The sequence below is a fragment of the Haliotis asinina genome, chromosome 1 (assembly GCF_037392515.1).
Source record: "Haliotis asinina isolate JCU_RB_2024 chromosome 1, JCU_Hal_asi_v2, whole genome shotgun sequence".
Taxonomy (NCBI): domain Eukaryota; kingdom Metazoa; phylum Mollusca; class Gastropoda; order Lepetellida; family Haliotidae; genus Haliotis; species Haliotis asinina.
The window spans coordinates 81289274-81315716 of NC_090280.1; the positions used below are offsets into that span (position 1 = coordinate 81289274).

Sequence of the window (26443 nt, forward strand, 5' to 3'; positions counted from 1 at the left end):
CAATATATGATAAAATATTAATTAAAATGTCTCCTGTGGCATTCAATTACAGAAACGTTTTCAGGAAATATATTAGACAGATTAAAAACATAATTAATAGCACTTAACAACATACATTTACAGCATCTTGAAAGACACCAACTGGTCATATCTATATGAACCAGGGCTCGATTTAAGAGATATTAACCTACTTGCACCAGGTGCAATCTGAGATAAAAACCTAGTTGCACCACACAAATTCTAGATGCACTGCTTCTATTGTAATGTGGAATGTAAGAAATATGCATTTGAATTATTCAGATGTTTCACTGAAACGTTTATCCACTCCAAAACTGACTTTTACCTGGTGCAAGTTGCTTTAACTAATAACTGAGTTGCATTGTAAATACTGGTTTGCACCAGTGCAAGTAACAAAGCACTAAATGTAATCTAACTAGTCTTAAGCTCATTTCACACTTTTGGTTTACCCAAAAGATTTGGGAGAAACCAAGCCAGAAGTCTTTCATTTCACATTAACTTGATTAAGGGACTGCTGACCATGTTTATCACTTTTTCTGGGACAGAAGCCAAGATGTAGAGTAAGCAATTGGCCTACAAAAAATCTCCCAGTTACACATGTTTCTACAAATTAGTGAAAACTGCAGTGATAGGAAAATGGGAAGCAGAGTCCATCTCACAATTTCTTCATCCTTCTAATGATGAGGCATCTTTGTTGCATCAACTCATTTGATCATGTTGAATGATCAGCAAAATACATTGCCCAAAGTAACCATTGTAGCTGGGCTAAGGAATTAATAACCACAAATTGGGTACATGTATCCTGAGACTTACGTTTTAGTTTTTCCACTGTCTGTAACAGTCACTAACATGATGACTATGAATTCAACAAATCGCTCACAAATGTAAACATGAAAATGACTTTCAAATTAATCATGGTAATGAATAAGTCTCTCAACCAGGATGAATATTTCATTTGATTCTCGGGAAGTCTCAGATTTCATAAAAACATAAAGCATCCTGTTTTATCCAATGTTACATTTTCAACATGAAGCAGATATTATTGAAAGTTTGGAGACAAATGACTCCTTTTATGCCTTACAACATCCAACTAACAACAACAATGAAACTAATAAGAAAATAAACTATTGTTGGCTTACTTTGACTGACAGTGATTTTACTTTGCTTTTAGCTATATTCCAACATCACAGAGGGTGACACCAGAAATGGGCTACACACATTGTACCCATGTGGGAATGGAACCCAGGTCTTCAACGTGACAAGTCAACACTTGGAGCCCAACGCTTTAACCACTAGGCCACCCTAATACCCATGGCTCACTTTGAAACATTTCCACTTGAGCCTTACGTACTTGTCAATGAACAGTTGTGTGCACTACGTTTATAATGTCACATTCTTTTAAAGGTCAGTTTTGGACACGTTTGATTCACAAGCATCACCCTTTTGGACTCCTCACGAGTGTAAACAATCAGCGAGACTCGTGCCGTGGAGCTGACCTTTCTTCGTGCAACCGTTTCCAGTGGATATTTAAATTCCAAACAGAGTTACTTAGCAAGAACTTTGTCGTATCTATACATCTCATAGTTGACTTCACGTGGTTGTAAACCACCATCCGCAGTAGATTAAAGCCGTCACCCCCAGGCCCCTTTTCACATTACTCGCAGATAAACAAACGATGAACACACAAACCCCAAGCCAGTTCCTGACATTGAGGGTAGTGTGTACGTAGGCCTACCTGACTCTCTGTCAGCCCGCCGGACAGATGAGGACAATATACATCCAGAAGTCACTTTGGTACATATCCATGGATACAGTTTAACAGGCAATGCATTTCGCTCTCAACTGATCGGACGCTGCCGCAGCTGTCAGACAACAACACATGGGGATTTCTACTTCCGGCCGTAGCGCCACCTACAGTCAGATAACATTGATTGCGCGGGTAACTCAAATACTAAGAGGCGTGTGCTGTTTGGGATCTTTAAGCACCGTGTCAGTTTATTCCATTGCTAATATCTTATGCACAGTGAAAAGGAAGGAGTTTGCAATATATTTATTTGTGTACACTCCATTTAGGAAGTAAAAATGTATAAATATTTAAACTGTAACCATTCTTCAGTTGAAAAGGGCATAAAACGTGGTAGCTGTGTTTGGGTAACAAATGTACTGCAGTACAAGGACACCGTAAGCTTATGAGGAGTGTATGAGTTTGGTTTTACGCCGCACTCAGTCTGGACCAGACAATCCAGTGCTCAACACCATGCAATATATTGGGATACGATGACATGATATTGTGTCAACCAAGTGAACAAGTCTGGCCACCCAATCCCGATAGTTGCCTCTTACGACAAGCGTGGGTTACTGAAGAACAGTTCCAACCCGGGTCTTCCACATGTACGGGGGGTCACTGGGAATAATACTAGTGTATAGCACAAATGTATATTTATTTTAAATGCTGTTCCAAGCGGTGTTCTGAAACAGATTGCAACACAGTTCAAACGGGGTGTATTTTCGCGGCTGCGAGGTATTGTGAACGGGAGTACGCAAGTAGGGGTACGTACAGTAAATCGTACGTACGTCTCTGTGGACAACGCGTCAAACCTCGGCTCAGAAGGTTAGACTTCCATCGCGTGACACGGGAATTTCACGGTCGATGTGGGATTAGCACATTTACATCAGTTAAATTTGAGCAAAACTAGCTGGTCTCTGTTCCCAAATACTGCATCAAAGATGGACCTCCTCTTGATCGGGAAGTAACGTATTTCTTCTTATAAACGCCTGGGCGCTTTTTGTTTCCAAGGATTTTATGACCCGGCGCTCATAACAGCCAGTAATGGATGCTCGGCGCTTATTGGGCTTACAGGATAACAACCAGTTCCATATGTGGAGAACAGGAAGTCAATATGACTAAAGGCACCATTCCTTATTTTTATATAAAGCAAGATCAGACGTTTATTCCTGAAACCGCTCTGTTGTCCCCACCATCGGTATCTCCAAGGTGATTTCCACTATATCTTGGTTCCATCTATCACCTACCAATTCTTTATTCTTATTTCTACGTCGACTGAAAGCCCATTTTGACTCTCAGCTGAACGATCTTGACACAATGGAGGACGATAGCAAGGACGATAAATCACATAAAAGGGTGTGTGCTCAAAGCAAGCCTTCTCATTGGTCAACGCTTGCTATCGTCCTCCGCGTCAAGATCGTTTAGTTGAGAGTCAAAATCGGCTTTCAATCGACTTGTAGAAATAACAATAAAGAACTGGAAGGTGTCCGGCCTTGTCTGGATATATTGTACTGTGAAGCGTTTCAAGTCAGGGGTTATCTCAAAATTTTCATAATTTTTTTTAAAAAAAATCTTTAATCCACGCAGTGACACAAGTGCCTGTGGGTTGTATCGGCGGCTTCGCTAACTAGCTACTGTGAGAATGCGGAGCCAGCTAAGGGAGGTATAGCTATAGATACATAGAGAGGATGCATTATCCCCGGCGCTTATTAAGATACCCGGCGCTTTTTAAAATACCCGGTGCTTATTAGAGGAAATACGGTATGTGTGGGGTTCTCCACACGCACACACTCACTATCATCTTCATACACTGCCCACATGATGTGGGGAATCGAATTTGAAAAAGGTGTCATGTTTTAAAACCGTAAGACTGGACAGTGCTTCGATAGTGTTTGAGGATCGCCTTGCGCTTCGACATTTGTTAAACTATCCATATCGCCATGTGCTATTCTCATGCGGACTGTCAATTACACACACACAAGCACCACGCACAAACACCCAAAGTGAAATTCACGCCTTCGCGTTGAACCAGGAAGCCAACCTCAACGATACATTGCAACATTTTATGGCCGCTTTAAGTAGTGAATGACACCGTTTATTTCTGTCTGATGTCTATTTCAGTGAAGTATGTGTGAGTGAGTGGGTCTAGTTCTACGCCGCACTCAGCAATATTCCAGCTATATGGCGGCGGTCTGTAAATAATCAAGTCTGGACCAGACAATCCAGTGATCAACGACATGAGCATCGGTCTGCACAATTGGGAACCGATGATATGTGTCAACCAAGTCAGCGAGTCTGACCACCCGATCCCGTTAGTCTCCTCTTACGACAAGCATAGTCGCCTTTTGTGGCAAGCATGGGTTGCTGAAGGCCTATTCCACCCCCAGGACCTTCACGGGTCGGAGTATGTGTAAACGTGGCAATATTAAATATTAAATATGAATCAGTCATTACTCTCCAGGACTCCTATACAACCTACACAATCAATATTATGGAACCGTACCCGCTCCTTAGAAGCAAGAATTACGTATATCAATTTTGAAATTTTATTCATTCATTGTTCCCCAAACAGAAATAAACGCAGCGCTCAACATCATTGCTTTTCTTTACGAGTTACCGGCTTTCTTCGTGGTATGAAAATTCATCACCCGAAATATTTAATATCCCAAATGTCTGCCTCTACGGAAGCGACGCCATAGAGATTTGAGATACAGACAGTTTCTGTCCTTATTAATTGATGGGCAAATCATCGTGCATAAATAAACGCTATCTATCCAGATAGATTGAAAACTGTAGGCCGTATATGAGGTCGTGATCCAAATAAAGGAATGTGATCCAAGCTTATCGATACGATTAGTTAGATATTAATCTGATAATGTGAAGTCTCTTCGTTCAATATTGATGATCGTGTGACTCACGTGGTACAATCACTTGATTACCAATATGGCGGCTTGAGATTCTGCAGAATGCAGTGTATTTGTGTCACAAGAGTAAGCCGAAACTATACCACTTTCCTCACGGTGTCAGAGACATCGCCATATGTTGACTTAACATTGTGAATTAATGCAAGGTTATTACTAAAATTTGCTATTTGTGGTGTATCTCGCCGTTATATTACCGGAATAACGCTGAAAACGACCTAAAACTAAACTCACTCATTCACTATCAGTAAAACTGAATCAGAAATTAAAATTACCTTTGAATTTTACATGGAAACCCCTTATCACAGTAACATCCGCTTGAGTGCTCAAGTATAAGATCACCCACATTTTACACCAAAGCGAAACAAATATATACCGTATTTCCTCTATAACAAGCCTCGGGCTCTTAATGTCTCTGCGCGTTGTTGACTCTACCCTCAAAAGTGTTGGCACATAGGAAACTCACTACATGCTATAATCTAATAATCTACAGTCCTGTTGGGGCGGTGGGGTAGCCCAGTGGTTAAAATGTTCGCTCGTCACTCTGAAGACCTGGGTTCCACTACCCACATTAATACAATGTGTCAAGCCCATATCTGGTGTGTCCCGCGAGATATTGCTGGAATATTAGTAAAAGTGGCGTAAAATTAAACTCACCCTCACAAACTCCACAATGCCATGCGTAATCATTAGGAATTATAAACAACTTTACAGTTAAGGAATGTCATAGGGATCAATAATTTCATAAACAAATGAACAAGGCGTTAATCATCTCATCTGTTTCTGCGGACAGAGAGCGGGTGGGTGAGTGAACCTGACCCCTGCAGGCTACCCACCCAGTGCTTATCTCTACGTGACAGGGGAGGACCCGGGTTAAAACTGGTCTTCAGTAACCCATGTTTGTCGTATAAGTCTACTAATGGTATCGGGTAATCTGCCTCGCTGACATGATTCACATGTAATGTTCGCCCAGTTGCGTAGATCGATGCTCATGCTGTTGATCACTGGATTTTCTGGTCCAGACTCAATTATCAACAGATCGTCGCCATATAGCTGGTATATTCCTGAGTGCGGTGTTAAACTGAAGTCACTCGCTCACTTGCTCACGGAGTAGCTACTCAAACACACGCTAGCTGTTGGTCTGGCAATGGGTAGCAATGAAGGAAGGCTCCAATACCCAGACCATGGGAATCTGTGGAACAGTAGCTGACAAATGACCTAACTATATTTGTCACCACGTCTGAATCAATGACATAGTGCCCAATACCCATCCCATGGTTGTCACCACGTGAGTATCTGTCACAGAGTAGGTACCCAAGAGATAAGCCATGCTTGTCACCACGTGAGTATCTGTCACAGAGTAGGTACCCAAGAGATAAGCCATGCTTGTCACCACGTGAGTATCTGTCACAGAGTAGGTACTCAATACCTAGGCCATGCTTGTCACCACGTTGGTATCCGTGACAGAGTAGGCCATAATATCCACCCCATGCTTGTCAACATGTGGGTATCCGTGACAGAGTAGGTACCCAAAACCCATCTCATTCTTGTCACAACATGGGTATCCGTGACAGACAAGGTTCCAGTATAACCACTGCTGGTCACCACGTGGGTGTTTGTGACAGGGTAGGTTCCAATACCCATACCATGCTTGTCACGACATAGGTATCCGTCACAGAGTAGGTTCCAATACCCATACCATGCTTGTCACCACTTGGGTATCCGTGACAGGGTAGGTTCAAATACCTACCCTTTGCTGGTCACCACATGGGTGTCTGTGACAGAGTAGGTTCCAAAACCCATACCATGCTTGTCACTACATGGGTATCCGTCACAGAGTAGGTAACCAATACCAACTCCTTGCTGGTCACCTCAGGAGAATCTGCGACAGAATATATACTCAGCACAGACGGTCAGTTAGATAGAAACCTTTGCGTCCTGCTGGTATTTTAGCGCTATTGTCCCTCTACACTAATTACTAGAATAGGTAATAGCGTGACTTGATCCAAAACAACACAATGCACTGAAAAGTATAACAGACTTTGTGAGACTTTCAGTGAATAGAGTAGACATTTCAGCCTTTCATGAATAGAGTACATGTACACAAATCGCGCGTTGCACACAAATCTCAAGGACAAACACATTTGCATTTGTAAAATAAGACCCGCAATTAGCACAAATGTATTCGCGTAAACCTGATAACGAGCATTTCTCACTACAATATCTAGCCTACATATACCTGCAAAACATTAATGAGTTGGCTAGGTGTAAGGTACTAATCAATACTCACTCGATTCATCTCTGTCTTCTCAGTCGGGATAACAGAAATTAACTTTTGCGCCACCACTGCACGGGTGCTCAGTACCCATTCTGAACTCACCAATACATGGGGGATACCTCTCCCTAGGGTTACAACTCTTTGAATGAGCACTTTCAAATGTCAGTGTCGTGAATGAATGCTGTTGTACGCCTCTTTTAGCAATATTCCAGCAATATCACGGCGGGGAACACCAGAAATGGGCTTCGCACATTGTTCTTCATGTGGGGAATCGAACACTTACATAGGACATCAGATCGTTGGAATTATTTTTGCAAAGTGGAAAATAATTTTGCCTCGAGGAATGAATGAATGAATGAATGAATGAACGAACGAATGAGAAACAACCTAAAGTAATGTCGACTATGAAGTTATGACCACTATATTTTGTGTCTGATCGGCGTTCAGTAATATTCCAGCTATTTCACGGCCGTCTGAAAATATAATTACTACAGAAGCTCAACGCATTACTTTCATCGAAAACTAACATAAACACATCTTCATGGTCATTTTACTCATCCAATACTTGGTCGTGGTGTAACCACGTGTGACACACCCTCAGGCTGATGTAACAGGTGACAAGCATGACCTGCCCAATCACGTAATATATCGATAAATTAACCATCTTGAACGTTGCCATGGTTTACCATTGCATAAACATTTACATAACAGAAAACAACACTCTTTACTGATCGACTCCTTTAGTGTCCCGCTGGTCGCTGCTCCCATACTTACGACTTTGTAACAGAGCTCTGGAATAAGAGTACCACCACTCCCGGGCGGATCCAGGAATTTTGAGGGGGTTGGAGGTGGGGGTAAGAGGTCCACCCTTTTGAATCCACGTGCGGATCCGTCAACGCAAGACATTTAGTCATTTTAAGAATGAAAGGGGACCTTCTGAACAGCCTTCTGAAATTTCTGTGTTGACATGGAGTACTTGAAACTGATGACGCATGGAATTTGACGTTGTCTTACTATGCTTTAACTTTGTATGTGAAATGTATGTTAAAACCAGAGAGTGGGTGAGTTTTACGCCTCTCTCAGTAAGTATTTGAAAGGGGAGTGAACTCAGTGTTGTCCCTGGTTGTTACCGTACACGTCATCAGAGAACCGATCACGGTGTGTCCATCTTTTCGTGTTGCAAACAAACAAAAAAATATGTTTCGTCACACAATTAGATTGATACCCACATTGACAACACAATGATCATCATTGAAAAACTATCTAAACGTTACTGAGCTATTTCTCAGGGCCGTGATGTGCAAACCGATTTCGTGCCAAGTTGGCCTCAACACCGTCCAGATAAAACCTCGTTGGGGAAAGGGGGGTCCGAGTACATATGCATGGGCTATAGCTCGATAGTAGATCGATCCGAATATAACGTAAGTCAGATTAACATGACCTTGAAACCTTTAACAAACAAATTCATGGTAAGAAAATGAAAAAGCGAAATACATCCATGCTTCGAATGACCAGTGAATGACCTTACCTTTTGTGATGGTTTTCCCTTCTTAGCATGCACCGTATTACCAAGATTTCGTCCCTCACTCCAGAAAGTCGTTGACAAACGAAACTGACCGCACTGGGTCGCTATGACAACCTGTAACTAACTCTCTCGTGACATGTGGTGATGTGTATATCAGCATAATGTTTGGACATACTGTTCGCACAAAGAAAGTCACGAATATGGCCCGGGTTGATCGTAGATAAGCCGATATGTTTTGACGTGCATTGATGCTAGAGATTTAAGAAACAAGAGATCCTTACAGCTTTGAAATATGTTTTGGGTTTCGTTACTTTTGATTTTGGGATTATGATGATACTCTGATGGCACGGCAGATTAGGTACAGATAATCATTTGGATATGTAGTGTTTTTGTTTAAAGGAAAGTGAGAGAATTTATTTTTTTTAGCAATAATCCAGCAATATCTCGGCTGGGGACACCAGAAATGGAGTCTACACATTGTACTGTTTCATAAACGATGACCGTTTTTCCCCAAACAATGCCAGACTTTGCCTCAACTATGTCCGACTTTTTCCTAAACGATGTCCGGCTTTTCCCTAAATGTTAGTCAACTGCTGTATTGTATACTTACAGCCCACTTCCATTACGTCTCTCTGAGAGACCTTTACCTTCCACTGACAATGTCCTACACCTGTTGATATCCTTGACGATGTGTCTAACAAGTCAATGACAGAGCATATCATAATCAACAAGGGATCGACCCTCCTCTTGAACAACGCTAGTACATATGTTCGAACGTCAGCATTGAGAACCACGCTGTCACAGTGATCGTTGTTGCCTGCATCACCGCGATATATATTATACAGAGAATATATAATTTCCGTCGTGTAAAACCTGCTATAAATATCTTATTATGTATCCTTTATGTACAAGGTCAGACTGTGTATAGTACAGACATGAGCTGTGTCAGGTTGCCCGCTACAGTATTGAGTTCGTGTTAAAACGAAATTGAATTTGTGTAGTACATGTGTAGTAAGCCAAACAAAGTGAAATTAAGATTGCGAATCATCATAATTTTACTTGGCCAATTGAACATTCAAGTCTTAGAAATGCATTCAACTTATGATAAAAGCTGTTTAACAAACGATAGATTCAAATCGTTATTATTGGATTGGACCCGAGAAGGTCCCGGGGTAGAACAGGCCTTCAGCAACACATGCTCGTCGTAAGAGGAGACTAACGGGATCGGGTGGTCAGGCTCGCTGACTTGGTTAACACATGTCATCGGTTCCCTATTGCGCAGATCGATGTTCATGTTGTTGATCACTGGATTGTCTGGTCCAGACTCGATTATTTACAGACCGCCGCCATATAGCCGGAATATTGCTGAGTGCGGCGTAAAACTTGACCCACTCACTCACTATTATTGGATTGTATTACTAGGGGGTAAGCGCAGTAGTTGGAACAGTGAAACAAATACACGTGCGGTACGTGATGAGCGTTTACTTACGTATCCTCGGTGTTTCATTTAATGTACATAACATAAAGTGAAATTGATCGGTACATTTTCACTGCAAACAGCTTATAGTCAGTGTGTATTAAATGTTGTTTTTCACAGTCGTTGATATGGGGAGTGGTACGCTTTTGGGTAGTGTATTCTTCCAAATTCGATAAAAGTCATTCCCCAGCGCTATAGTGAGACAGCAAGTCTCAACATAAGCAGGATTCGAGGCTCTGTTGACGGGTACGTTACACCCGACACAAAAATTAATGTCGTATTTTCGATGCTTGGATTACATATTTAAAACACCACACACGCACACACGCTCACACGCACACACACTCACACGCCCGCTCGCTCACTCACTCACACTGACACTCACGCTCACACTCACACTCATGTTCACACTCACACGCTCGCTCGCTCGCTCACTCACTCACACATGCTCGCTCGTTCACTCACACACGCACTAACATTCACACGCTCACATTCACGCTCATGCACACACACACTCAAACGCCCGCATGCTCACTCACTCACACTCACGCACTGACACGCGCTCGCTCACTCAGTCACACACACTAACACTCACACGCTCACTCACACTCACGCACTGACAAACGCTCGCTCGCTCGCTCACTCACACACACACGCCCGCACGCTCGCTCGCTCGCTCGCTCACACACTCACTCTCTCTCTCACATTCACCCACACAAACGTTTAAGCCTCTGAAAGCTTATCATTTTTATAGAGACAAAGAAATTCATTAAAATTGAAACGGGGCCTCATACCCGGAAATTCATATCCTACTTGAGGAGAACTTGTGCCTGCCCAAGGCGTTTGGACTCGGGATATGAGTTTCTGACGCCCTCTAGTGATATTTCACGATCATAATGAATACAATCCCATTTGTCTGGAAGAGAAGATTACTCTATTTCCCTCGATACAAAATGAAGCGGTGCATGAAGGAGACGAAAATGATCCCAACTTCTATCTTCACCTGAGTCGGGAAACTGAGCTCAGTAGCGTGGTGTTCAACAGAGATAAGGGCCGCGCCAACTGCTTCGGTGTCGTGATTATCGGCGTGATATGATATTGTAATATATGCCTGTGGACTTCAATATTAATTTATATACCGCTCGTGTATCGTAATCGATGAAGTACGGCGCACAATTATCAAAGTAAGAGATATTTAATATCCTGTTCAATAATATCAAGGAATAGTTTCAAAGTCATTTTAACTTTAAACACCAATCTATCCTGTTGGGATTCTGCTTTTCATGTTTTTCCACAAGCAAACCGTTTGTAGCGTCGTGGCACTTACCTTGCTCTCTCCCGGTATTTTGACAAATACTAAAATATCCGGAGCCCAAAGGTAAATGGGTGAGTCGCATTTTACACCGGTTTAGCAATATTTCGGCAATATCACGTAGGGGAACACCAGAAATGGGCTTCGCACATTGTACCTATTTGCCCCGGAACAAATTTAACTGGTGACCGAAAGAAACAGGTGTTCAGGCTGGGTGACTCGGTTACTTTGGTTTACTTGTTGTTTAACGCCGCACTGAGCAATGTTCCGTCTACATAGCGGCGGTATGTAAATAATCAGGTCTGAACCAGACAATCACGTGATGAACATCAAGAGTATCGATCTGCGCATCTGGGATACAATGACATGTGTCAACCAAGTCAGCAAGCTTGACGCGCGACCCCGTTTGTCGCCTCCTACGGCAAGCATGGTTTACTGAAGATCAATTCTAACCCAGGTCTTCACGGGTCGGTGACGACCACGTGTCAATGTGCCCTGGTGGCGTGGGTTGTTGCTCATGATATTGACAAAAGAAACTGTCCGCAAAGACTTAGATATGAGCAAGGTAATATGTACCAAGACACATCGAATTTCAAACCAACGTAGAAATCATGAAACTGACTTATGAGAAAATGATTGGCAGGTGATGCTTAACCTTTTCGCTAACACCCGGTGTCCTCACTGTTTTCATCAAATCCATTCGTTATGAGTTCATTGCCGTTTTCCCCTTTATATCAGGTGGAATTTGTTTCTGAGGATAGTCAAGACGGTATTCTTCAGCACTGATGTTTTATATTTAACAGATTTAAAATATCAGACTTCATCTCAAATACATGACAACTATTCTGAGCGTGAGGTAACGCGACCTCAGTACTGCATTGCTCTGTTATCGAACTCAGTAAGTAACCTGAGAGGATGTAATCTTTAAATTCGGTCTTAAAACAGTCTAATCAAAATTATTGACTCAGGACTCTCAAAATTATTGACTCAGGACTCCATTCCACAAAGCGATCTTTTAACGACACTCCCTCTTTTTACGCAACGCTGAGATGGCTTTGTTTGTGTGAGTGAGTGATAGAATGAATGAGTGAGGTCAAAACATTGATTACACAGCTGTCTCGTTTCCTGCTGACTAGGTTCTGTCCTATTGCACAGCTTAGTGCAGTAACGTTTGTCGGTTACAAATTTATTCCCGTGTTTCAGATACTCAATAACACGGCATCATCCCATTATGACTACTCCCAGTATGACTACTAATAAACATATAGTGACGTCATAATCGGAATGAACCAACACGTGATGTTTATTTCCTAATTATTCGATACACCTAATCACTTGTGTATTGCAACACTACGCTCCTTCTAATCTTTGCAAACAAGTCGTACAGCGTGCTCAGTCGTACAGTGAGGTCTGACAAACGGAAACCTGGAAATCTCAAAACGAGGCTCGGCCGCTAGAAACGTTTGACGGTTTATTACGGCCTTAATTGATATTATAGCAATCACATTGTACGTTACAAAATACACCTATTAAAGGCAAAGAAAACATAACAGGTGCAGTTAGCCAGATGAATTGTGAATCACTGCACGATCGCTTCTCACAGGGACAGTATGTGACGTCGTATAGTCAAAGACATGTTGCCTAAAACTCGACACAATATAAGAAATACGTTTTTATGAAAGTTTAAAATTAATATTGGTTTGTAAATACCATTTTCTCATGGAACAAGGAATTGGAATTTAGTCTAAAAATAGTTGCTTGTACTGTCTCTTCTCATTTTCACACAAGAAAATTCGGATTGACTGAAAGGTAGGGGATTGTCTGAATTGGTCTACGTGTGTGCGTACATGGATCGATACACAAAATGTCAATCACTGGCTTATCTGGTCCAAACTCTGTTACTTGCAGACCACCGCCATGTAGCTTGAAAACAACAAGCAAACATAATGGAGATAAAATGAACGGCATAACCATGGATGTACTCAAAGCAGAAACGACCGTAAACATGTAAAATCACTCGTTCCGAGTCATCTTTGGCTTTTGCAGAAACAAACGAACACGAATGACTAACTTGAATTGTAAGAAACACCCATTTTAACTAATATCAGATCATGTCTTCTGTGCCATTTCTCGTTAATTCCAATGCTCATTGTTTTCGAGAAAAGTCAATATTTTCAGGAAATAGCCGTGGGTCAAATTGCTTCCTGTTAAAGTTCCCGACACATGTTGAGCATTCGCCAAATCTCGGAACTTTCCGAAAACGCCTCTGTTCAGTTTGCTTGAGAATTATGTCAATTGACATAAATGAGGACAGCTGGGATATTGCTGATTACATACACGTTGCCCTCATACAGCTAGGATATTGCTGACTACATACACTTTGCCATGACACAGCTGGGATATTGTTGACTACATACACGTTGCCATGATACAACTAGGATATTGCTGACTACATACACGTTACCATGGTAAAGCTGGAATATTGTTGACTTCATACACGTTGCTCTGATACAGCTCGGATATTGCTGACTACATACACGTTGCCATGACACAGCTGGGATATTGTTGACTACATACACGTTGCCATGGTAAAGCTGGAATATTGTTGACTTCATACACGTTGCTCTGATACAGCTCGGATATTGCTGACTACATACACGTTGCCATGACACAGCTGGGATATTGTTGACTACATACACGTTGCCATGATACAACTAGGATATTGCTGACTACATACACGTTACCATGGTAAAGCTGGAATATTGTTGACTTCATACACGTTGCTCTGATACAGCTCGGATATTGCTGACTACATACACGTTGCCCTGATACAGCTAGAATGTTGATGACTACGTGCACGTTACCATGGCAAAGCTGAGATATTGTTGACTCCATACACGTTGCCATGGCACAGCTGGCATATTGCTGACTACATGCACGTTGCCATGACACAATTCGGATATTGTTGACTACATACACGTTGCCATGACACAGCTGGGATATTGTTGACTACATACACGTTGCCATGACACAGCTCGGATATTGCTGACTACATACACGTTGCCCTGATACAGCTGGAATGTTGATGACTACATGCACGTTACCATGGTGAAGCTGGGATATTGCTGATTTCATACACGTTACCATGACACAGCTTGGATATTGCTGACTACATACACGTTGCCCTGATACAGCTGGGATATTGCTGACTACATACACGTTGCCATGACACAGCTGGGATATTGCTGACTACATACACGTTGCCCTGATACAGCTGGGATATTACTGACTACATACATGTTGCCCTGATACAGCTGGGATATTACTGACTACATACGCGTTGCCATGACACAGCTGGGATATTGCTGACTACACACACGTTGCCACGACACAGCTGGGATATTGCTAACTACATACACGTTACAATGATACAGCTTGGATATTGTTGACTACATACACGTTGTCCTGATACAGCTAGAATGTTGATGACAACATGCACGTTACCATGGTAAAGCTGGGATATTGCTGATTTCATACACGTTGCCATAACACAACTTGGATATTACTGACAACATACACGTTAAAATGATACAGCTTGGATATTGCTGACTACATACACGTTGCCCTGATACAGCTGGAATATTGCTGACTACATACACGTTACCATGGTAAAGCTGGGATATTGTTGACTTCATACACGTTGTCATGACACAGCTGGGATATCGTTGACTACATACACGTTGCCATGATACAGCTAGGATATTGTTGACTACATACACGTTGCCATGATACAGCTGGGATATTGCTGACTACATACACGTGGCTATGACAAAGCGGGGATATTGCTGACTACATACACGTTGCCATGATACAGCTGGGATATTGCTGACTACATACACGTTGCCATGATACAGCTAGGATATTGTTGACTTCATACACGTTGTCGTGATACACTCTGTCGTGTTACAGGCAGGACTCAACAAGTTGACGGTGATCGAACAAGCGACCTCACGTTCTCCAGGCGTATGATGTAATCACTCACCACGGAGGCGGTCTTTGCGAGCATGAGTGAGTGAGTGAGTTTAGTTTTACGCCGCACTCAGCAATATTCCAGCTATATGGCGGCGGTCTGTAAATAATCGAGTCTGGACCAGACAATTCAGTGACCAACAACATGAACATCTATCTGCGCAATTGGGAACCGATGACATGTGTCAACCAAGTCAGCGAGCCTGACCACCCGATCCCGTTAGTCGCCTCTTACGACAAGTATAGTCGCCTTTTGTGGCAAGCATGGGTTGCTGAAGGCCTGTTCTACCCCGTAGCCTTCACGGGTCTTTGCGAGCATTAAGATAAAAGTGAAAAACTGTAAGTGCAAATAGAAACAGTTTGCATTGTTTAGAAAGATGGTTAATAAATATTATCACTTTATGGGGCAAGGTGTTCATGAATAACCTATGCCCAGACATCCTTTCATCTATTAGAAATTATCATGTATCACAGAAAAGGTTGTACAGTATGGTTCAAAATTATTGAGAATAGCTAAAGCATTTCATATTATTAAACGAGAACAAATCAGATAAAATTGAATGTATTGTGAAAGTGAACTGACCTTTTCATGTTGTGTAGGTAACAATTTAATATTTTATCAAGTCTCCTTGAGCTTCACGGCACAGTCTAAGACGGGTAGGCATACTTCCTATCAGAGAGGTTAGTGTCTCGTGAGTTATGCTGTCCCAGTATCGGACCACTTCTCCCTTCATGTCTTCAATTTTTGTCAACCCCTTTTGATTCACACATTCTTTCATCATCCCCCAAATGTTCTCAATGGGATTTAAGTCAGGACTATATGCAGGAAATGGTAATGCAGTCACATGTTTCTCCTGAAACCACTGCTTGGCATGTTTTGCGGTGTGTTTAGGATCATTATCTTGCTGCAAAATCCAGTCATTTCCATAAAACACATGTGCACTTGGAAGGAGAAAATTATCTAATATGTTAGTGCAGCGTTGACTTGTCGGATTTCCCTCAAACACACACAGCGGGGTCGTTCCTAATAAGGATATCCCTCCCCATACATGAAACTTTGGGCTGTATTTAGGTCGTCGATACAACGGTTCTGACGCAGACTTTGTCCATATTTTCACATTATTGGGATATACCCATATTGAGCTTTCATCAGTAAAAATCACATTTTCGCAGTCAAAGTTTTCATGTGCCAAACACCACTCAACACGCCTGTCTTTATGTTCTTGTTTCATGAGAGGAGAAGGAATTCCAGTCTTTTTCTCCCATCCAAGATCAATCAAATTTCTTCTAACTGTAGATTTTGATACAACTGTTGATCCCCTTTCTATCATTTCATACCTGATGTTGGAGATGCTTGCCCTTTGCTTTTTAGACGCTAAAATTCCCAGGCGGACGCGATCTGAGAAGTCCAATTTTCTGGGTCTCCCTGCTCCTTTCTGGTGCCCAAAATCCTTTCCCTCTTTAAAATTCCTCCTAATCCTATACACAGTAGAAAGAGCAGTTCCTGTTCTCTCTGCCAATGTATTTACATCATCAATTCCTTGATTACACAACTCAAAAATCAACCTTCTTTTATCTTCAGCAGACATTGTTGACAGTGCTGAGGAAAATGACGTCTGCTACAAATTCAGGGGAGGTAACTCTAATTGTACTATACTCAGTAGGCCAAGATGAGTTACCTCCCTTATACCATTACTTAGTTTTAAGTATCAGTGAATCAGTTGAGGTGTTAGGATAGCTCAAAGTAAGAAGAAAAATTCTCAATAATTATGAACCAGACTATATCACAAACTATCATCAAAATACTGAAACCGTTCCCTGCAAAGGTGTGTGGGCTTAGGATATTCATGAACATCTTGTCCTTAATATTTATTAACTACCTTCTTAAACTGATATATTTAGCAATTCATGGGTACACTATCCAGGAAAACAGACTGTAAATGGGCAATAACTGGCCAGTGGAGCCATGCCGCCACATTTTAGGGGTGCTTCGGATACTCGCCAGTGCCCTTCTCCGAACGTTCTTGTGTTTATTTGTTCACATTCCAGAAGCTCCATCGACTATAATCGTTCCGTTTTGGTACTAACGGAATGGTTGTAAAATACACCTGATAACTGGTTATAATTTATGAAGAATATTTTATCAGGTACCAATAAATATTGTTGCGTGTTGATAAAAGCTATTTCATCTGATTTTATAAAGAATCCTTCACTCTATGTAACCCAGGGATCCGAGTGAGTAGGTGAGTATAGTTTTACGCCACTTTACGAAAGGTCTGACTATCACTGGGTGTAATGCATGGTTCTGTTATCACTGACATTAACAGTTGGTATTGTGTATTCAACATAAATGATGAAGTACACTAACATCTTGTCTCTAAAGGAACGTATTTTACAGAAAGAAAATTGTTCATAAACATAATCATAAAATATAATGAAAAGAAGCCCAGAGACGTTCAATTTCTGAAACTGTCACATATTCTAGACTTGCATAGGCTTTCTTGGATATATATGTGTAAAGTCTGTATGACAGATTAGAGATGAATGAATATGTGATTCAGTATCATGCCATCTACAAGCTGGAGCCATACAGTGTTCACAATTCTAAGTTGTTTATTGTTTCATGCTCCACTCACAATATTCCAGATAGATGATAACACACCCCTGACCAGACAACCCAGGCACCATGAGCAGACTTGAACATCAATTCTTAGATCCCAAGCCCACTGAAAACCACTCAGAACCACAGCTTTTGTCTTCTCCAAATATGCAAACAGTCTTTGAATCCAAAATAACTAAAAGCATTATTTCCATGTTAAAATATAGGGCCACATCGGGACCGGGACCAATGTTTCATGGTACTGGGTCCTTAGGGTCGCCACATCGGACAGGGACCAATGTTTCATGGTACTGGGTCCTTAGGGTCTGCAGCTTTCCTGGGATAAGGGCAAACACTGACCAATGAGCATCTGTGTAAGCAGAGAGGGAGGGAGAGAAGGATAGCTAACATAATGACATGTCAACCAAATCAACAAACAGCACAGCCTGTTTCCATTGGTTCATTCTTACAAAGAGCAAGGCAGCTAAAGAAACATACCCTGACTTCACTGTGGCATTACCATGGAGTGACAGTGACTGAATGAGCGAGTTTAGTTTGAAGCCACTTCAAGCAATATTCCAGCACGGGACACCAGAAATGGGCTTCACACATTATACCCATTTGTGGAATCGAACCCAGGTGTTTGGCCTAACGAGAAAATACTTTAACCACTAGGCTACCCTTAACACCTCTAATGGTGTGATAACGCACATCTGTCAATATCATGGCCGCCATTATTCTCCATGTTTGTCAACTATTGCTTTGCTCAGATCTTGCTGGCTATTCAACAAGCATATTTTATTTCAATTTCATACATACAACTCTCACACACTCTCTTCTCCACATCTCAAATAAACACAACACACGGCTCTGATGTTTAAACATAATTCATTCTGTATATCAACAAAACAAGTAAAAAACAATGCTCACATAAGACCATATGTTGAAAAATCATGAATTATCAAAGCTGAATCCCAATGAACAGAACTCACTGCCAAGCATTAGCTTCACCTTGTGCTGACATACGTTCTTGAAATTTACCATGCAAGGAATTCGACCAGTTGGCTTACAAAAACACACACATGCACTTTACAATTATACACTGCTTGACAAATGACCCCAATTTGCATATATGGGAATGCCCGGAAACATTCCATTTGAAACAAGATGGAAACAGTTTGTCATCTAAATATTGAAAGGTTCAATCTCCTTGTGCGAATACTGTGGAGATGGTGTTTTGCTGAACTACGAGACAAATGTTAAACAGTAGTGGTATTGATTTCACACCACGGTCAGCATGTACTGCACATGCTTAATCGCCAGTCTACCTGTAGCAACCAAGTGTATTCGTCCAGATTACTTGCCCCCTCTGCTTGTCACAAATGCGTTCACTGCACTGGCTCATCTCATACTTGTCAAGCAGCACGTGTTTTGACTACAGACTTTCATCCTACTTGCTCAGCAACAATTTCACATGATCAGGAAGAATACCTCTTTCTTCCACAGCATATGAGCAAAAAATATTAATTATTCATTATAACCACTAGTTATGATACTTATTTGTTCACTACTAACTAAAGGTCTTTTGGGAAACAAACCTGGGCCTGCTTAAAGGTCACATGCAACCAAAAAATCAAACATTATTAAAACACAATTATCACTTACTCATGACATATAATAGACATTGCTGCTTGTAAAAAAAACCCAAAATTATAAGCATACAATCGCGATTCAAAAGTGCAATATTTTGTACTTTGGCTTACTCTCCTCCCCTATTGGCTGGTTCATTTGCTGATACGCCGAGGGCTCATAGTGTGTTCAGCAAGATAATCTGTTTGGTGGGCATTTTAGAAGTAGGGCGAGTCACAAAAAAAGTAAGATTCTTTATGGGTAACAACTTCTTTTATTGTACTTGATGCGTCATTTCAGTATGAATTCATATACCGTTGTCAAACAAAATCATATACACTAGAAGTTGTTATCCATAAAGGATGCATGTAGAGATGTTGGGTTTTGTAAATACATGTTCCCTGAATTTCTGTTTGATCCAATCAAAATTCATCTCAGCAGAGATGCTGAACTACAGGAAACTGTCATTCATCCAAGTACAAACCACAACTTTAAACAGACAAGAGTTTGCACCAGTTTCCATCAGATCCAGTCATCCGAGAAAAATGGATGTACATGTAGTTTCTTTGCAAGCCACAGACATAAAAACATGTCATGTGTATAAGTATCACACCTGCCTAATTACATAGGGACAGGACTCTGGTGCATGAGTCATAAATCAATTTATTTGGTTTATGGCATATAGCCTGATAGGTGTTAAGTTTAAATTGCATGTGGTCTATGATTGAAGCTGTGTATTGCATATTGTCTTTAGCAGACAGGCAGGCAGACATATAGGTGTCAATAAACCAGAGATTCAGCTTTCATTGTGACAAAGGCTGCTTCCCACAATCAACTAGTCTTTTCATGTAACAAGTAGATTATTTACTTGTTTATGTACACAACCAGGATTAGACTACTGCTCACGACCTCATACTCTGGGCATGCATATGGTTTAAAGCTCTGCAAACCTGTTCACTGCGCATGCACTATGGGTGCAGCGCAGCACAGCTGTTGAAACCCCAGCCCTGAGGGAAATTTAGTGAATCGTTTGAACACCGATTTCACTGGCTTTTTTTTCACCGCTTTTTTTCAGCTTTATAGGTTGAATTGCCATTTTTGATGATTCGTTTCGGTAACTGCATACTGAAAAGTATCAGAATCTGCAATGTTGTGTTTTACGCTGCATGTGACCTTTAAATATCTGGAAATCACGAATGCCTCTGAAAATTCTGCTAAATGTCTACTTTCCTCACTTTTTTACATGAAGTACATGAAAATTTAAAACATGACATCCAATATTGGGTATAAATAACTTTAGATTGAGGAAGTCAAGTATTTTCTACAAGTCTGTCAACATGGTAGCAAAAGCATCCTTATAAACACATTTCATCTCTTGGCCAATGTCCGTAGTTGTTTTTTCTTCATTCTCTTTATTTTTGCTGTGCTTTTTATCTGCAAAAAGAAATAAAACAGGAAATATTTTACTGCTAATAAATGATGGATGACAAATATCGTACTTAGAACAAACAAAATCTGTCTAGAACGAAAAAATGGCATGGTTATTTGATATCATGATTGTTGTTATTTCCTCGTTTCTGTTTTAACACCATGAAATAAGGGAGTAAACTAACTATTTATAACACACTTCACACTGCACCAACATCGTTGTTGTTGTTGTTGTTGTTGTTGTTGTTGTTGTTGTTGTTGTTGTTGTTTTAATGCTGCACCCTGAAATATTCCAGCTATATGATGGTAGCCTGCAAATAATTGAGTCTGGACCTGATAATCCATTGTCTTTGTGACAACGATCCTGGCAATTAGGGCCTGACAACACTCCATCAACCATCAGACTACCAAACCTTCCATCAGACTACCAAACACCCCATCAACCATCAGACTACCCAACACACCATCAACCATCAGACTACCTGACACCCCATCAACCATCAGACTACCAAACCTTCCATCAGACTACCAAACACCCCATCAACCATCAGACTACCCGACTCCCCATCAACCATCAGACTACCCAACACACCATCAACCATCAGACTACCCGACTCCCCATCAACCATCAGACTACCCAACACACCATCAACCATCAGACTACCTGACACCCCATCAACTATCAGACTACCAAACACCCAATCAACCATCAGACTACCAAACCCTCCATCAGACTACCAAACACCCCATCAACCATCAGACTACCTGACGCCCCATCAACCATCAGACAACGCATCAGCCCCTCAACCACAAGACTACCCGACAGCCTATCAACCATCAGACTACCCAGCAATCACATCAACCATCAGACTACCCGACACCCCATTAACCATCAGACTTCCTCACATCCCATCAACCATCAGACTACCAAACACCCAATCAACCATCATACTACCCGACACCTTACCAACCATCAGACTACCCAACAAATATAGTCGTCTCGAGCAACACTGTCTAGTCCAGAATCACCTTGGGGTTGACTTGTGATGATCTGGATTACAGTTTGTCTTCAGCAACCCATGCATGTAGCAAGAGGTGACTAACGAGATTAGGTTGTCATACTTGCTGACTTGGTTGACACATCATGGTATCCCAATTGTTCAGATTGATGCTCATGCTATTCATCACTGTACTGTCTGGTCCAGGCTCCATTATCTAAAGACTGCAGCCATATACCTGCCATATGTTGCGACATTAAGCAACAACCAAACTGAAACCCCTTGGAGTTCCAGGCCTTCAGTGTATTCAGACACAGCGTAAACATGTAACTTACAGTTTGCACTACTTCAGATTTCAGAGCATTCATCTCCCTTCTCTTCTGGTTTGCCTCAGCCCGTTTACGTTTCCTCTGAAAAGACAGAAAAGAATGCTTCTATCTAGCTGTTATGTCATAATCAACCAATACATTCATTTCTGCATCCATTTTACATTGATCATAGGAGCACAGATAATGAACGGATTATCATAGGATGTACATCACTGACGGTCTAGTAACCATGGTTACCCTGCTCCAATGTTGTACTGAATGCTAAGCCCATGTCCAGAAATACATTATGTACTGCCCTATTTTCATATATATTTTTTATTTATCAGTTAAACTATCAGTTATTACCTTAGAGACTAGCTCAAGTTTAAGGGTCAATCAAAGAAGCATTTAGTATGTCTCATATTTTCTGTCTTCACATATACCTCAAGTTCCTCGTTTCTGGCCTCCTTCAGTCTGTTCTGGAACTCTTTGATGGATTTTTTCTCCGCCTTATCTGCCATTTTTTTACTCCATGATGACTTTAGGGACTTCACCTTCTTTATTTCAGAATGCCTGAAAAAAAACAGTTTCCTTCACTCCTGATATTTTGACCTAACCGCCAAATACTGAGGGTGAATGAACAAAACTGATAATACGGTAACTCAAGAAAAAAAAAGAAAATTATCAAGATGAAACGTTCAAACATATGAAGAGTCTAAAGCGTAACGAAGTTTGCGTGTAAACTGTAGGTTCGATTACCGGGACTACTACCTGGTTGGTCTTGGTGTTTTCCATGCTCTTCCAGACTTAGGTTGTCCCCTAGGAATATTATGTAAAGATTTCTTTACAGTCTCTGTCTTTTGAGCGATTAAACCTTCGGATTTAGCCATATTTACAGTCGATCGGCCATCCACACGTGTTTTGATCTAAATATAACCTGTAGCTATATTAGTACTTTTTACACATATCCTTTTTCATTTCTATCAACCTTAGGCGAACAAAAAGAAAGTGTCATTACCTCCCTTTGATAACAGAGACGACGCGACATGCACCGAGATCAGAAAATTACGCTAAATAGTAAGTGTAGTGCTTGGGGGTGGGATGGGTGACTGTATACCTTTTCGATGATATTAATTTGATTCAGTTTACAATTTATTGAATATCGACTGTCATTGTCACAACATATGAAACCTGTGATGGGATAGTATCCCCAGTTACTTGTTAACATCAATAAAACATCATTTATATCCCAAAGGAAATTTACTCACGTACTCCCTAAAACAAAATGTTAGCCACCTCATGTACCGGTATTAACGGGTAATGTGTTTTACCTTTGATATACAGTCGAACCTAGTCTGTCGTACAGACCCTTTAAATATATCCAAGAAAGCCCACGCAAGTCTAGAAAATGGGGCAAGTCTAGATTTCCTTAGCTTCGGACTGAAAGTGAAGAAGGTCTCAGGGCTCCATTTCATTATATTATTTTTTTCAATATGAACGTTTTTTTAGTAAATTATGTTCATTTCAGAGACTAGTTGTTAGTCTAAGTCGAACCCCAATGCATCGAACTCGGTTGAGACGAATTCTTGGTTATGTCGAAATCATCCCTCGGTCCTGCTGATTTCCTTAAATCTATCAATATTTTTACCCCGACATGGGAGGCCGCAGCCGAGATCACGAACCAGTCACGATTTCTGGGATATCATCCGGGTACTCACGGGAGAAAAATAATAACAAAACAAACCACCAGTCCACCGAAATTGCTCCGCATCAGTGCCCCTTTAAATCTATCAATATTCTTACCCCGGCATTTACCCTGGTTTTCGGCATGGAAACTGTTGAATATTAACAGCTTTCTACAATATAAAATCTAATGCTAGTACCTTGTTCAAATTTCATTTGACTGATTTTTAAAAAATGTCTGACTGATGTTTAAAAAAATCCAAATAAATTGACAGGTCCTATAAACGAAATTAGATTCTTCTTTATGTGCGTCTATGATATCGACTGTGTATGTTTTTTTATCTTATGGGATACGCCTCGACAAAATGTGTGATGAAAAGGACGCCCGTTTTCAATTGAACAAATATCTTGAAAAATGGAGAAAACGTGTCTGTAATAATTCTTTTCCAAGTTTTGTAGCCGCTTTGAGCTAATAAATACTGAGCTCTTTGAAACCGCAGGATGAATCCACTTTGTCACCAATGCAATGAACATTGACAAGTGGTGTTGAAACATGGCTTCCCTACACATAGACAGTGCCTCAGTTCGCACATGACACTTATTACAATGTATAAAACCAGTCCAGGGAAACAGAAACAGAACTTACTCAATCGTCTTGAAAATACGTCTAATTCACTTTCAAAAACATGTCTGAAATGCATGCAAATTACACATACTGTATTTATTTAAGTGTCAAGAAGGGAACTCAAGCCAGTGAGATAATTTCATGACTGGGTTGGGTTTTTTTTTTTAGCAATATTCCAGCAACATCATGGCGGGGGACACCAGAACTGGACTTCACACATTGTACACTACCAAAGTCTGATACCCGGACGTGTCTGTTCTATATTCAGTATCAGATTGTTTTTTAACACACAAACTAAAAGCCCCGACATACCCTGGCCCTGCTTTCAAAGCATTTGACCAAATGTTTTGGGAACATCGGGCTGCATAAGATGAGAATGAAAGGAAAAATAATTTTGAGACTTAGAAAGAAATGTTTTGCAGCTATACTGGCGCCGCTTGTTACATTGACTTGAAGACAAGGGTCAGGAGATCGTAACTGATCCGTTGCTTGATAGGTAGCCAATGGAGTCTCTTGGTTGCATTCATATTTTGACGTGCGTGTCAAAAGCCTGGCCGCTGCGTTCTGGACAGGCTTATCTTGTCAAGCTGGTTTTGTTGGACCCGTAAAACAGGCCATGGTCTAGCCGAGATATGTTACAATGACAGTGACAAGAACTTCTGAAAATGAAGGATCAATGTAACGCCTTATTTGGATGGTATTTCTGATGTAGAAGTAAGCAATTTGCAGACGGAATTTACATGATATCCATAGTGACTCTAAGATTTCGTCCCTTGCTACTTGGTGAGATCTCGTTGCTACAGGATTATATGTATTCTGATTGTCCATGGAATGCATGATGTAATCGAACCTGGGTCTTCGGCGCAACGAACGAACGCTTTAACCACTGGGCTATCCCGCCGCATTTAAACAATAACAAGACCCCATACATTCAGCATATTAGATTACTGAAAACGCTACGGTCAAGTTTGGATCTAAACAATTAATTACAAGATGTTGTTATGTTATTTTGTGTACGTTTTGGGAGGTATATGTAGATTCGTATGTCTGACCATTGAAAGTATTTCCTTCTTCTTTATCTTAATCGACATCGAACTTTACGCATGTGAATATTTGTATAAATACCTTTTTCAAAATGTTTTCGACGATAAACACCTATTATTATTCTTTAGAAACTGACAAAAAATTATGTTTAGAGGTTAATATATGTAATCATTTTGCAGCACCTGGTTGGAAACGTGCAGATATGTTGTACATGAGAAATGGACATCCACATTTTCGCGTACATGTCGTTGATGGGTAAGAGTGCTAGACCAGAATCATTCAATATGAACCGGGAACAGGTCAAAATGGCCACGTGACAAAATGGCCATACTGACCCTAGTCAAAATGGCCACACAAAAGATGTCAAAATGGTCATACATTGTTTCATTATTGTTTAATGCTCATGACATTTGTATTATTTGATATCAAAGTGTAAAAATGATAAAAGAAGTTGTATCACACAACAAAACTTGGCGTTTATTATTGAGGTACTTTCCTAATTGATACTTTGAGAGAAGGTCACCCTTCTCGAGACCGGCTCACACAAAGGAACCCTCCACTGATGAAGTCTGTTGGATAAACCTAAGTGCAAAAGGTACTCTAGCAATGTTTTCTTATCTAACACTTGGAGATGTTTAATTAAAACAATGCAGTACTTTGAGGTGTTTAATTAATCTCTCAATGTCTTCCTCCTTAGTATTTATAGGTGTTATTTCAAGACCCTTTGATCATTTGGTAGTGTTCTGATAACAATATAATAAGTAATTAACTTACTTACCGGGT

The 26443-nt window shown here is 40.9% G+C and overlaps 3 protein-coding genes across 3 annotated transcripts in view; 1 reads left to right on the top strand and 2 right to left on the bottom strand.

The window, feature by feature from the left end:
* The window catches only part of LOC137273717 (protein-tyrosine sulfotransferase 1-like), a 49987-nt gene extending 48101 nt beyond the window's left edge, over window positions 1-1886 (bottom strand). Inside the window, exon 1 of the mRNA XM_067806560.1 lies at window positions 1754-1886. The gene's annotated coding sequence lies outside the window, so the exon portion shown is untranslated. The remainder of the gene's footprint in view (window positions 1-1753) is intronic.
* The window catches only part of LOC137276206 (TP53-regulated inhibitor of apoptosis 1-like), a 447953-nt gene that overhangs the window by 332010 nt on the left and 89500 nt on the right, over window positions 1-26443 (top strand). The window lies entirely within an intron of this gene.
* On the bottom strand, window positions 18817-23258 carry LOC137275622 (coiled-coil domain-containing protein 86-like). The gene is made up of 4 exons (XM_067808185.1): window positions 23080-23258; window positions 22752-22881; window positions 22336-22410; window positions 18817-21008 (listed from the first exon to the last, which is right to left on the bottom strand). Exons 1-4 carry the CDS (start codon window positions 23196-23198, stop codon window positions 20943-20945), a joined length of 390 nt encoding a protein of 129 aa, XP_067664286.1. The 5' UTR covers window positions 23199-23258; the 3' UTR covers window positions 18817-20942.